Source organism: Epinephelus moara, chromosome 23 (assembly GCF_006386435.1).
Source record: "Epinephelus moara isolate mb chromosome 23, YSFRI_EMoa_1.0, whole genome shotgun sequence".
Taxonomy (NCBI): domain Eukaryota; kingdom Metazoa; phylum Chordata; class Actinopteri; order Perciformes; family Serranidae; genus Epinephelus; species Epinephelus moara.
Genome location: NC_065528.1, coordinates 9,035,711 through 9,048,739, shown reverse-complemented (window position 1 = coordinate 9,048,739; position 13,029 = coordinate 9,035,711). Strand labels below are relative to the sequence as shown.

The following is a 13,029-nucleotide window of genomic DNA, read 5'->3' as shown; positions in this document are numbered from 1 at the left end:
GCTTTCTTTTCTTTTTTAATGTTCAAAATAAACTTTCAAATCAAAATCAATCAAATGAATTAAACTTCCTGTCATGACTGGGCTGCATTTCTGTCAGCGGAGTCATTTTTTTTCCGAACAGCTGATTGGCCAGTGGGTGGTGCTTTTTATAGGATCAGATTCAACCCTGAACTTACCCTGCTCCGAAGCAGGATAGCCGTTCCCATGGTGATCTACCCCGATAAGAACTGAACCGGCTTCGTGAGACCGAAAACCCAGGGTTAACCCTGAAGTTACCTCGCTAAGACATTAATCCTGCTTCGTGATACAGGCCCCAGATCTCTGACACACTTTTTGTTTGTTTGTTTGTTTTGCAGTTAGCCGGCAGCAGACTGTAGAAGAGCAACTGTCCCCAGGAACATCCCTTCAACCACATACAACATCAAAATGCTGTGAAATAAACTGCACCATATCATCTATGGTCAACACATGACCACAACACAATTAACTAAACAAATATTTTGTATATTGAGTAAGTCAGCGATTTTTATTCTGTTAAGGTAAAAGTCAAAGTTCATTTTGTGAGTTTTACAAGTGATCCAGTCTCTGTTGTCACAACTTGTTATTGAAGTAAGTAGTCTTTTTTCCACACTGTACCTTTGCTGAATGCAATTTAATTTCAACATTAAATGAGGATATGGAAGAATTGGAGGTAACAAACAGTTCAATTTGTTCATTGTGTCAATCAAATGCATCTTCAATACTCCATAAATGTGCGGCATGAGGCACCTGGACAGTTAAAACAAGCCCTCACTCAGACTATCTGAAGGTTTTTCAATAATAATTTTAGATCTTTAAATGTTACACAAGATACATTTTTAGCCTAAGATTAACAAAGCTGAAAAGGTGAGGCGTTACTGCACTTACTGAAGTGCGATAACCTTTTTCTGAAGACACTGAAAGTCTGTCAGTGATAGAAGGACCTGAAGGAAACAGACAGCTGCCAAAGTATCAGCTTATTCTGATAAACATGAAACACAATGTCCTGCAATGTTAACTACACCAGAAAAAGTTAAAACAGGGCATTTGTTTACAACAAACCATAGGGTGTGATATTTTCTGCCTTTCACTGAAGAGCAAACTAACAAAGACACATGAGAGAAATAACTACTTCAACTTGAGGAAATGGTCTTCTTTCATAAAACCTGATTAAATCACCAAAATTAAAGATCTTCTTAAGAAAGCTTCAAGTGCTTCAAAGCTAACTGTTGCTCTTAAGAACCTTCAAAGCAAAAAGACCAACTGGTGATCCTTCATCAGTCATCACATCAAACAAAGATGAGATGCACATCTGCTGTTAAAAATTTATTGAGACATAGTTAGCGTCTTTCAATGTACAGAACAATGCGTGAAATCAGCTGACATATATACAGAAATATTTACCATACGCTATTAAAAAAAAAAAAAAAAGGGACATTCTTGCTCTTCTCCAAGTCTATTGTATGTTCAGCGGGGAGTTCAGACACTTAACTAAAATGTGCAGCACATACACATTTGCTTCAGAGCAAGTGTCATATCAAAATGAAAGTTACATCCTGTAACCCTGAGGTCTACTATCACATTATTCAGACAAGTGGTATGAACAGAATGACACCGACTGTTGCCCGTTCATTCAGTTGGCAGTTTACTGATAATAAGGCCGGTAGCGGCCCTGATCTGGGTGGTGTGGTCCGGGCATTTGGCCCTGGGGAGGAGGGCCCTGCATACGCGGAGGTGGGGGCCCTCTTGGAGCGGGCCACATTCCAGGACTGAGCCCTCCTGGTTGGCTAAACGGGGGACTGAGGGTGCCCTGGTCTTCAGGGAACTGCTGCATGGAGTTGGGGTTGTAGTGATGAGGTGGGGGAGCATTGACAGGTGGGCCACTGTGTTGTGGTGGAGGTCCTGGGGGTGGGTGGTTCATATAGGGGGGCATCTGGCCCATGATATGGCCCGGTGGTGGTGTGATTGGTGGAGGAGCTGTGGACATGGGTGGAGGAGGGGCCTGGTTGTACACCATGTGTGGTGTACCAGAGGCCTGGGGAGGATGCTGCATGGGGTGGCTGATAGGAGGAGGCGGAGGAGGTGGGGGGCCAAAGTGCTGCTGCGGTGGCGCCATCATGTGGTGGGAGTGGGAGACTACAGGTGGTTGGCCAGGATAGTCCCCAGGATGATGGTGGGGAGGCTGAGCAGGGCCTGGCCCTCCAGAATGGGTCTCCCGAGAAGAAGAGTCATCTTGGATGGGCACAGTGATGAGATTGCTGTGCTTACGGGTTGTTACCGTGGCAATGCGGAATGTCTCAGGACCAAGAGCGTTCGGTGGTGGGGCCTCGTGAGCTGTAGGTGGGGGCGGCTGACTGTAGGGGTCATGACTGCCGTGCTGGAGCGGGTTGGGGAGGTGAACATGGTTCTTGGGTAAGTGAGGTGGAGGCACTCGGAAACGGTCAGGGACCTCGGATGCAGGGGGCAGGTGCACGGGGTCCTGTCGGCCACTGGAAGACTTGGCTGCCCTCATGTGGCGGTGGTTGACATGGGCCTGCAGGTCACGCTGGGACAGGTAGGTGCGCTTGCATCCCGGCACAACACTGCACATGTAGAGGGAACCACGCTGGCACTGCTCAATGCGCTGCACTGGGTCTGTGCAGTTGTACATGGTGAGGCTGAACATAGGGACAAAAGTTCAGTGACACAATGCAATAACAAAATAAATCTAAGGAGCTACATTACAGAATACTACACACGTTTTTAAGCAAAATGCTGCTACAACAGGTTCAATAAGTATTTCAAAAACAGATTCAGATTCACTGTCAGAAATTGCAATATTCACCACGACACATTTAAATATTTAAAATGTCTCCAGAAAACTTACCCAGGACACATTTTTTCTCCTTTCTTCTCATGGAGCAAAGCACAGTCGTAACAGAAAACATGTTTGCAGGGGATCTGAGGAGTAAGAGGACAAAAGTTACACAGTTTTCTGTGACTGCCTGCAGAGAAAGGGTCAGTTTAATAAAAATACATACCATCCGTCCATAGAGCTGGATAGGAAGACCACATTTATCACAAAAGTGAATTGGTACTTCATCCCTTTCTCCAATCAGATTTAACTGTTAAATAAAGAGGAAAACAAACACAATTATACATTAAAACACACTCACATACATTTAATCTGACACCATCTGTACTGAGGACTTGTCTTCTTTGTTTGTTCATTCTTTGCGAGTGAATCTGACACTTCCCCCCTAAGGGTTACTTATCACACTTTTTTAAAGCTCAACTATAATCATCAATTACATGACATGCTTTTTAGGCATAACTGTGTAAAATCCTCGACAAAATATCTGAATGTCATTGAAGCAGCAAAAGAAAATACCGCTAACTGGAACTTAAGTTTCACTTTTAGTTTTCGGCAGAGCTATTGCAACTGCTCACTGCTAAAGAGTGAGTGAAAAACAGGGTTTCAAGAGTGAACTAAAAATAAACTACGACATTTGGCGGGACGTCCTCAAGGCCAGAACAGACAGGAGAGTGAGAGCACGCTGTAGGTGGTGACACACCAGAATTTAAAAAAAGATAAAGCCCAGCGATTTGTGATCCAAAGTTATTTAAATACAATGACTTCATAACAAAACTTTGGTCAAAATATAAGACAGCGTTCTGTGGTTTATTTGAATTTCAAGGACTTTTTGAGCACTTTGTAAAATAAAAAAAGGGTGGGGATGACATTTTCAAGGAATTTCAGTACTTGATTTCCCCCCTTAAAATTAAAAATTAGGGATGTTGGTGGCTTAGTGGTAGAGCAGGCGCCCCATGTACAAGGCTGTTGCCACAGCGGCCCGGGTTCGACTCCAGCCTGTGGCCCTTTGCTGCATGTCATTCCCTCTCTCTCTCCCCCTTTCACGCTTAACTGTCCTATCGATTAAAGGCAAAATGACCCAAAAAAATATCTTTAAAATTAAAAATTAAAAAAAATTAAGTGTTTGTCATTAATATCTGTTTAAACACTGTATGGGCTGCTGCATATTTTTTTTTTTTTTTAAAGATATTTTTAAGGGCATTTTTAGCCTTTGTTTGATAGGGAGAGAGAGAGAGAGAGAGAGAGGGAGTGACATGCAGCAGAGGGCCACAGGCTGGGGTTGAACCCGGGCCGCTGCGGCAACAGCCTTGTACATGGGGCGCCTTCTCTACCACTAAGCCACCGACGCCCCAAGGGCTGCTGCATCTTTTCACTCCCAACAGGCGATGTACCTTATAGTCCCAAAACATTGCCTGGGGGAATCTCCTCTGACTTGCAAACACATCACCAGCTTTAGCTCCACAATCAAACCTCTCCTCTTGCTTGAAGCCAAAGCTATCTGTAAAACACAAAAGACCAATATTAATGATACAATACAGAATAACAGAGAAAGTCCTAAAGTAACTAGTAGTGACAATGGGCCTTGATAGGGCTGTGACCAGATCTCAGTGTATTTGCAATAATGGATATCTCTAGAATATCAACAACTAAAAGAAAAAGTAAAAAATAAATAAATAGAAAATAATAGGAATGTTATAGGAAAACAAGACTGCATAGTAAGTCTTTAAGTCAATGTTCAAGTAATATTGCATTTGATATCACAATTAAGAAGAATATTATACTGTGTACTGTAGAATCCTCATTAGATTATTTGCGGCCTGTGGTCAATTATGGTCATGATGGGTAATTTATTGCCACCCTCTTGTGGTGCTAAAGCTAAACTGCATGATTCTGCCACAGTTTTCAATTAATCACTGAAACTCCTGTCTCAATTTATATTTACTTTTATAAAGTATGTATTTTCCCAGTCCTAGTCCTGAGACCTCCAGTTAAGAGAATCCAAAGTAAAACGATGAAAACTTTCCTCACTGCATCAACTGCTGGTACACAAACGACATGCTGTATAAAGTCTCACACATCATGAAGACATCTGGCAGAACAGGAAAACTTGGTCAAACTTTTGACCCTCACCAACCCTGACTGAAAGACACTAACAGGACTACCATAGCTCCTGCAGAACGGTGCACTGCAGAATGTGCCTACCATCTTCTCCAGCCTCACTTTTACATGGCCTGCTGCTGGGCCTCTGGGTGCGGGGCGGAGGTTTGCTCCTTATGGGCTGCTTGGATATGAGTTTGATGGGGATTCGTCTGCGTACATCTGGGCCTCCCAAACTCCCAGAACCATCGCTTCCTTGAAGATCATTGTCTGCTGGGGAAAAAGGTTGCGCAGGAAAATGGTGCTTTTTGAGTTGTACTAATGCATAAATTTAAATAACCCACAAAATTATAATACATGTACTTGAAGCGTTTTAGTCAATGTTACACCCATTTGATATGGTTATTATAAATGATAGTGGAGAACTGAAATGAGCAGTGTGGAAGATGAAATCCCACTGAATTTGTGTTTTCTCGTTATATTTGTTGTAAAATGGACATTGCCCTTTTGAAAACAGTTTTAGAGTTAGCTTTCAGGAAATGATGCTCGAAGTTATGATGAGCATGATGCATTGTGGCCCCTATTTCATTACTGAATAACGATCCCGTACTTTGATATGAATGTTACTGAGGGGACATGTTTCCCACTGCAAAAGCCCTTACATTAACGTTATAAGTTATGAACGTCTAATCACGTCTTCTAACTTTGGGTATACAGCCAGACTACCGACACCGCAATTCATTTAATGGGACCTTGGTGGTCTGCTTCTAAGACCATAAACTAAAAAAGCCAGGATGAATGACTCATACATTTCAGCAAGTTTTGTGAAGACATGCATTAAGTTATGTCAGCTCTTTGCTAAATCGGTTAGCATGGTGCTAAACGTTGGTGATGTACGTTAGCATTCGCGCCCCAACTCAATCGCAGCTAGCAGTTACGCCTTCTAACATGTGGAAATACTATGTTTGCCATTCAAATTAGAAGCCATGTAAACTCCGCAGCAACAAGGCATGTGACCTTATAGATTCGTTTAGAACGTAACGGTATATTTTGGTGAACACAAGTGTTGTAGCGTTACTCCGCCGCTAGCCAGTTTTTGCTAACATTAGCCTGGACTATGCTAGCTTTAACGCTGCTCTGGGAGATAACATGGTGTCGCAGCGAACCAGCCGACACAGAGGATGATATGTTGTTATTTGTAGAGCTGGCACAACAACAACTATAACTGCGTGGGGAAATACGTATGGCATAAAAGAAGTTTGCTAACATCGGCCCTACTGGCTATTTTGCTTACCGCTTTGGTCCATGATCCAGCGAGTGAACGCAATGCATTGTGGGATTGAGCGGGCGAGGAGAAGAGGTGAAGGAAAGAGGTAAAGCAAGAGCAGAGGGAGGAAGGAAAGGAAGAGGAGGAAAGTGAAAAACGTTGAGAGATGAGGATAAGGGAAGATAAAAAACAAAACAGTAGAATAAGAAAAACTCAGAACATAATGAATAAAAGGTAACTAAATTGAATTTCCCCTCAGGGGATTATTAAAGTATATAAAATTAAAATTAACTATGATATTACAAACTCAAGGATATTTATTTTATCATTGCTGATATATCTAATAACATAGGGCTCAGTCAGATTCTACTGGTAAGTTTTTTTTTTTTTTTTTTTTTAAAGAAAATCAGATCACGCAAACATTACTTTTTTTAAAAACAGTTTTGCAACTGTTTCTAGCATTCATATCATGGTTTCGTGTCAGTAGTTTCCTGGCTGCAGGGCAAAACATTGTAATGAATTACTACTATGGAAGCAAACAAAGGCAACAAAGCATTGCTTGCTATTTGGAACTAAATACTTGTTAATTGTGAAATTTATTCACCACTGAATACTTAATTTTGACAGATAAATACCACTGTATTAACTGTATTGAAATATTTTATTTTGAAAACCGCCTTTCTTAATTGAGGTGGTTTGAATTTCCCTCTGTGAAATTTCCAAAAGGTAATTTCGAGATGTGCACTTTCAAAATCTTGACATTATTTGTATGAGGTTCACAGAGTCAAACATCCAGGTTGCTCAAAAAGTAAAAACAAAACAAACACAGAAACACCTGCGTGGGGCGAACTCCCTTTAATTAAACTGAACACAGTTTGTATTGACTGATTTAATCAACGGCTGTTTTATGCCCACACAACACATTTTACAAAATGTTAAAAACATTTTACGGCCAATCTGTTAGTGTTGTAGCCTATAGTTAAAATGCCATGAAGGTCATTCATTCTTAGTGTGGCACATTGATAAGACCATATTGACGCAATATAAACAAATATATTTTTTTCAGTTTAAGGCCCTTAGAACTTGACTATTAGTGTCGTTTAATATTATAAAAATAACAGTGTCGCACTGTCGCATCATTCAGTTCTCCAAAATGCTTTGCTGAGCTGAGTGCACTGTCTGAAGTCAATGCACGTCCCCAGTGTAGGTCTACTGCGCGCTCTCGTAACCATGTCGCCATTTTGATTCGAAAAATATGACTGAGTTTTTCCTGCTTTGCATGCTAAACTTAGCCCCGCGTTTGAATTACTTTGTGCGTGAGTACGAATCATACACTTTATATCTGAAATAACAGGTATTGCTATTAATGTCAAGTAGCCGTTAATGTTAGGGAACCGTTTATTTGACAGACTTTAAAGCCACATTTGACTAACGTTAGCCAAGTTGAGCTAGCTAACAGTAGCCTGTGCTGTCGCAGACTGACCCCTTCTTCAAAACAAATCACTATTCGCTCACAGGCTAATGTCTGTTAGCTAACACAGCTAGCTAATAGTTAGCTGGATAGCTAGTGACTTAGTAGCTGGCTGCTTGACGAAAAACTCGACTAGCAGTCTAATACAGACGGAAGGAATAGCAGCGGACTTTCAATCAAAGGTAAGTTTTGGACGGAAAGATCGTCATGAGTTTGAACAACTAGCTAGCGTTAACTCTGCTGCTGCATCGACAAAGTTGAACCCAAGTTGGAGAGCTATTTAACTTGGCTAACTCGGCTCAGTACACGTTAACTGTTAGTAGCCGTTTAGCTTACGTGCTAATCAGAGGAAAGGAGGAACTAACGTTAGCTTAACAGTTTGCTAACTTTGCTAAGTTACTGTCTTTAAATCGCCAAGTAACGGTGATGACGAAACTAATGTTGGTTAATCGGCCAACTTTGTCGAAGAAATCTGTTAAACTGTTAGATTACTTAACTCTAGTTAACGTAAAATAGTCGATAAATTACGTTCAACATATGTAGCTGGTGCCATCGAGACTAACGTAACTTGTTATCCCACTGATATGTTCCTTATAACACTGCAGGCCTTTTAAATGTCGTTAATGTCCAGTAACAAACAAGCTAGACGGTAGTAAAGTTGTGTTTTTCGGTGCAGCCATTCGGAATAGGCTGAGGCCAACAGCAACGAAGCCTTGCTGAGTTTCTGAAATCAACTAACACGACACAGATTAGTTTGTTTGCACCTGAATTCCAGATGAATAAAAAAAAGAGGGACCTCGTGTTTAAACGACTACAGTGAGTAGTGAACATTTACCGTAAGATCTGCAATCACTGTAAAGCAAATCTACGTTGTTTTTATCTTGTATTATTCGGTAGTGGTACCTCCACTGGAGTTGAAGTAAACAGAAATCTGAGCTCCTACCGCAAGTCAGTTGATGTGCACTCCATGCCAAGGCTACTGCAGCTCAGTTTACATTTCTTTAGCAACCTACCAGTGTGTCTCTTATTGTTACTCAGGCTTTACAAATAGGGGACCCCCGTATATATCAAAATAACATAAACGAATGATGAAAATACATCATTTTATTGTTATTGGTTTAACTAGCACTTTAAAATGCATGTGTCATCAGCTATCACATGCCAGGTGCCCATCTCAAGTTATCGAAGTCTGATGCATGGCTTATCTTTGACAGTCAGCAAACCCAAAGGTAGTCAATATTGTGAATGGAAGAGACCGAGGAACTCTTTACATTGTGTTGGAGTGATATAAAGCACAAGTAGTCATTTGCTTTATTTTCAAAGAACTATTTCAATGTTTTGGGAGTGTCACCTTTGTATCAAACATTAGATATAGTTGTGTTTACACCTTTATACAACTTCAGTGCAGCCAGTGAGTAGCAACAGGCTGAGTAAAACTGTAGCTTTTGTTTGACTTCTGAAGTGCCCCATTTTAGATTGTTTGATCATTTGGTAGTGCATGTCACTATGTCACTATCTAGCACAATGTGATAGACATTCCGTTGCCACCAGTTGCATCTTTCTTTACATTCAGCAAACATAGGGGAGTTTATGTAAAAGTGTAGGTGGAATTTCCTTGTGCTTGATTTTGCGGCTTTTTAACTTGCCTAAGTACAGACAATTGTTGGCGCACAACATCCACACGTATGCCCTTTGTATGTGCCATTGTTCCTCTTTTCATCGTCTGTTATATGTGCCAGTAGACTGTTTTTGTTGAGGTTGCCTCTGGTGGGTTCTATTTTGGATGTAAAGTCAAGCATTTGCTTTCCTGCTCAGTGTCCACAGGGAGCGTTCAGCGGGTTATTATTGCACTTGTGTACTCTGTAAATGTATGCCAGATGGACGCTGCTGCATGTGCAGGGAAGGGTCCATGTCAGGAAAAAAGGAAAAGAAAAAGGAGGAAGCACTTCGATTTCCCCCTTCAGTTTTACTTCCATGATTAACAGTTGATAGCATGTTGCTCAGAGAGACACGTTAGCTTTGACCAAACCAGTAGATGTAATTGCATTTTGTCACTGCTCGTGTGTTACGTTGTCAAGATTAGCCGCCACGGTAACCACAAGAGGAAAAACAAACTAAACATGCTTGCGTAGTCACAAAAAGGTGAAATACTTGTTTGTCATCATTTAAGATGCATTCTCCATTTACCATCATCTGATAGTAGGCACTTAAAAGCCTCTGTTGTGGTGCTGATGAGACATGAAAAGTAGATCCTGACCAAATCTTTTTCAGCAGCTGTCTGAGTATAGAGTGATGAGCATGCACACGACTTCCTTTTAGTTCTCAACAACAAGTAACCTGCCTGGTTTTGTTGGGTGTAAGCCTGGGAACTAGCTAAAATATTTCATCATAGTTTCCAGTGTTTAACATTGATATAACATAATCTATTATGTAATTAAAGTAAACTTTATGTCAACATCTGACTTAGCAGTAATATGTGATATGGGCCTATTGACTCTAGCCTAATGCATTTTCATAAAACAGAAGAAATCCACAAAATAAGTAGTGTAAAACCGGAGGGATGCACTTTCCTCGTCAGTTTGTCTTGTAGGGAATCCTCACTACAAGTAAACATTCCCATTGTGTTGAGTTAAGTTAAACCTAAAAGACAACATCCCATTTATAATGTGTGGGTACTTTGATGTTCCCAAGTGTCATGTTAAATTACGTTAAAGCTTTTAAACATCTTCTGTGTCTTATTGAAACTGATACCACACTGATATGGGGTGAAATATTAAAATCCACGACAGAGTAATTATGATTTTTGATTTAACCATTAACATAAATAATTGTAGATGTGTTATACATTGTTTTATTCATATTATTCCATACTCTGTCCTGACATATCTGGTATCTTTGTTTTTCTACATTTGGGAAAAGACTTTGCAGGTTTGAACAAAACCAGTGTGCTCAGTTGCAACATAATTTTATAATAATTGATCCACCAAAGCAGATGTAACGTTAGACAGGCTAATACTGGGGATGTCTCACAAATCTTGCCTCAGACCCATGCATTGAGTTCATGACAGTGCCTTTTAAAATGTATGTTTTAATTAAGTTTCTGTTTATTGCTCTTAAGTAATACAGCTGTGAAGAGAAGGCTTACATGAGTGAAGTTATTTAAATATGTTTGACAGCTGAAAAACATCCTGTGATGTGCCTGTTGGGGTCCCATAGGACCAAGAGTTAGATATCATTTGAATTGTTTTCATCTTTTGAACAAATAACTAAAAGCATGTTTAGTGCTACAGTGTAAGTGCTTAGAGATATATTTAAAAAATGATAATTCCGAGCAAGGATTGTTGAGATGTAGTCTGAAGCTTTTATGTTCATGAAACTAGAATCTACTTTCTGTAAATTTGACTTTAGAGATAAAGACATCACTGACTATGTTGCATGCATACATATATTCAGGTTTGTTGCCCTTATTCCAGAAAGACAATATTCCTATTAAGCTGTCTATATGGCCAATGAAAATTAATATTTAACTAATATTCCTGTTAACGTCCAGCTGTGCATACGCTGCTTAACGTGCCCCAACTCTGCTAAAGCAAAATGGAGTCGCTTGTGCTGTTTTGCTTCTTTGCATCAAAATAGGATTTTTTCAAAGTTTTCCATTGTTGACAGACTTGTTGGACGGTGCAAACACAGCCTCCCTCTTTAATTCCTTCAAGGTTAGAGTTGTGATATTTGTGCATATCCAAAGACCTGTTGATATGCAAGTCTTTCATAATGTTTAAAAGTAGGTGTGTTTCTCCCTCCGACCACAAATATGGTCTTTTCTTTTGGGCATGCATCTCTACCCCAGCCTTGCAAACTGTTAGTTAGTTTGTTTTGTGTACAACGCACAGAGCTGACTGTAAACAGGCAAGATGCTGTGTGTCGCAAACTGTAACCCTAAAACACACATCCTAAAACCTGAATAATACCAACATAATCCACGTCTTAATTTGAAAATGCTACATTTGGATTGCTATTTGCTATTTACATGACCTATATAAAATTCAGAATATAGTCATATTGGGAATAATATAGAGATATTAGTGTGCATGTAAACGTAGTGTCTGTCATTAGCTGTTAGTTGGAATGGCATTAAGTTCATAAATAACAATGAGACTCTTTACCAACAGAATTGTCTTCATGTTAGAAGTGGTAAACATCTCATTGGACTATCCTAATAATCTTACTACTAAAGTTACAAATAACAGGTAAATCAACGTTTTACTCTGCATGGGATTTCTTATCATTCCAGCCAGTTAGCTTTGAGATTTTAAATTGAAAAGAGTGGAGTGCAGAAATGTGAATGAGGACAAAGTGGAGTATTTCAAAAGACATGTAGAAACAATATGTATTGTTGGCACCCATGCAGAGCTATGTCACCAACTTGCAAAACTTCATCAGTCTTAATGTATACGTTCACATACAGTATTTGTACGGATCTAAAATACTGTCTGAACTGTATGTTAACACAGTGTCATTTCTTCTAAAATCTTGTTGCACAGTTGATAAAGAATCTCCGCTGTTTTTCCTGTCGTGCAGGTTATGGTGAGCCTCTCAGCGTCTCATCTCCTAAACAGGCCTGCGTTTTAAGAGGAGACCCATGCTGATAAATGCCAGGCCTCGCCACACTCTCTGTCGTCTGCACAAACACAAATGCCTGCCTGCCCGTGGGGGAGGTCTGATTAAAGATATCCACATTTCATCCACTGGTACGTGTGAGCATTCCACTGTGTTGCATTTTTTACATTTACATGGACCACAATAGTGCAACTGTTGTTATTGTAAATAATGTAGTATTTCCATTGATCTGGGGACATGTCAATCAATCAATCAATCAATCAATCAATCAATCAATTTTATTTATAAAGCCCAATATCACAAATCACAATTTGCCTCACAGGGCTTTACAGCATACAACATCCCTTTGTCCTTAGGACCCTCACAGCGGATAAGGAAAAACTCCCCAAAAAAACCCTTTAACGGGGGAAAAAACGGTACTAACCTCAGGAAGAGCAACTGAGGAGGGATCCCTCTTCCAGGACGGACAGACGTGCAATAGATGTCGTACAGAACAGATCAGCATAATAAATTAACAGTAATCCGTATGACACAATCAGATAGATAGATAGATAGATAGATAGAGATAGAGAGAGAGAGAGAGAGAGAGAGAGAGAGAGAGAGAGAGAGAACAGACAGTAATGACAGTAGCTTACAACAACATTAATGAAAGTGATAATATTATAGTTATAGTTCTGGCTACTGTGGTACAATATGTTGAAAGTA

The 13,029-nt window shown here is 40.1% G+C and overlaps 3 protein-coding genes across 7 annotated transcripts in view; 2 read left to right on the top strand and 1 right to left on the bottom strand.

Annotated features, from left to right (window-relative positions):
* Window positions 1-1,183, top strand: part of LOC126384653 (chloride anion exchanger-like) — a 19,536-nt gene extending 18,353 nt beyond the window's left edge. The window contains exon 19 of the mRNA XM_050035797.1: window positions 357-1,183. Within this exon, the coding sequence (XP_049891754.1) occupies window positions 357-377 (21 nt within the window). The 3' untranslated portion in view covers window positions 378-1,183. The remainder of the gene's footprint in view (window positions 1-356) is intronic.
* Window positions 1,184-1,318: 135 nt separating this feature from the next.
* On the bottom strand, window positions 1,319-6,357 carry cbll1 (Cbl proto-oncogene-like 1, E3 ubiquitin protein ligase). 3 transcript variants are annotated; one of them, XM_050035799.1, is made up of 6 exons: window positions 6,264-6,357; window positions 5,075-5,239; window positions 4,264-4,370; window positions 3,039-3,122; window positions 2,885-2,958; window positions 1,319-2,675 (listed from the first exon to the last, which is right to left on the bottom strand). In XM_050035799.1, exons 1-6 carry the CDS (start codon window positions 6,274-6,276, stop codon window positions 1,664-1,666), a joined length of 1,455 nt encoding a protein of 484 aa, XP_049891756.1. In that variant the 5' UTR covers window positions 6,277-6,357; the 3' UTR covers window positions 1,319-1,663. The 3 variants fall into 3 exon arrangements, with proteins under 3 accessions (XP_049891756.1, XP_049891755.1, XP_049891757.1); XM_050035798.1 differs by having other exon boundaries at window positions 5,075-5,242; window positions 6,264-6,293; XM_050035800.1 differs by having other exon boundaries at window positions 5,093-5,242; window positions 6,264-6,293.
* Window positions 6,358-7,447: 1,090 nt separating this feature from the next.
* ppp6r2a (protein phosphatase 6, regulatory subunit 2a) overlaps window positions 7,448-13,029 on the top strand; it is a 29,710-nt gene continuing 24,128 nt past the window's right edge. The window contains exons 1-2 of one of the 3 annotated variants that reach the window (XM_050036717.1): window positions 7,448-7,889; window positions 12,286-12,455. The gene's annotated coding sequence lies outside the window, so the exon portion shown is untranslated. The remainder of the gene's footprint in view (window positions 7,890-12,285; window positions 12,456-13,029) is intronic. The other 2 variants (XM_050036719.1, XM_050036718.1) reach the window with 2 other exon arrangements.

Bases quoted from the DNA above. Each gene is read 5' to 3' on its own strand.
- cbll1 (XM_050035798.1), bottom strand. The intron at 4,371-5,074 runs GTAGGCACATTC...TGTGTTTTACAG, and splicing joins AAGTGAGGCTGGAGAAGATG to ATAGCTTTGGCTTCAAGCAA. The intron at 2,959-3,038 runs GTATGTATTTTT...CTTACTCCTCAG, and splicing joins TCCAGCTCTATGGACGGATG to ATCCCCTGCAAACATGTTTT.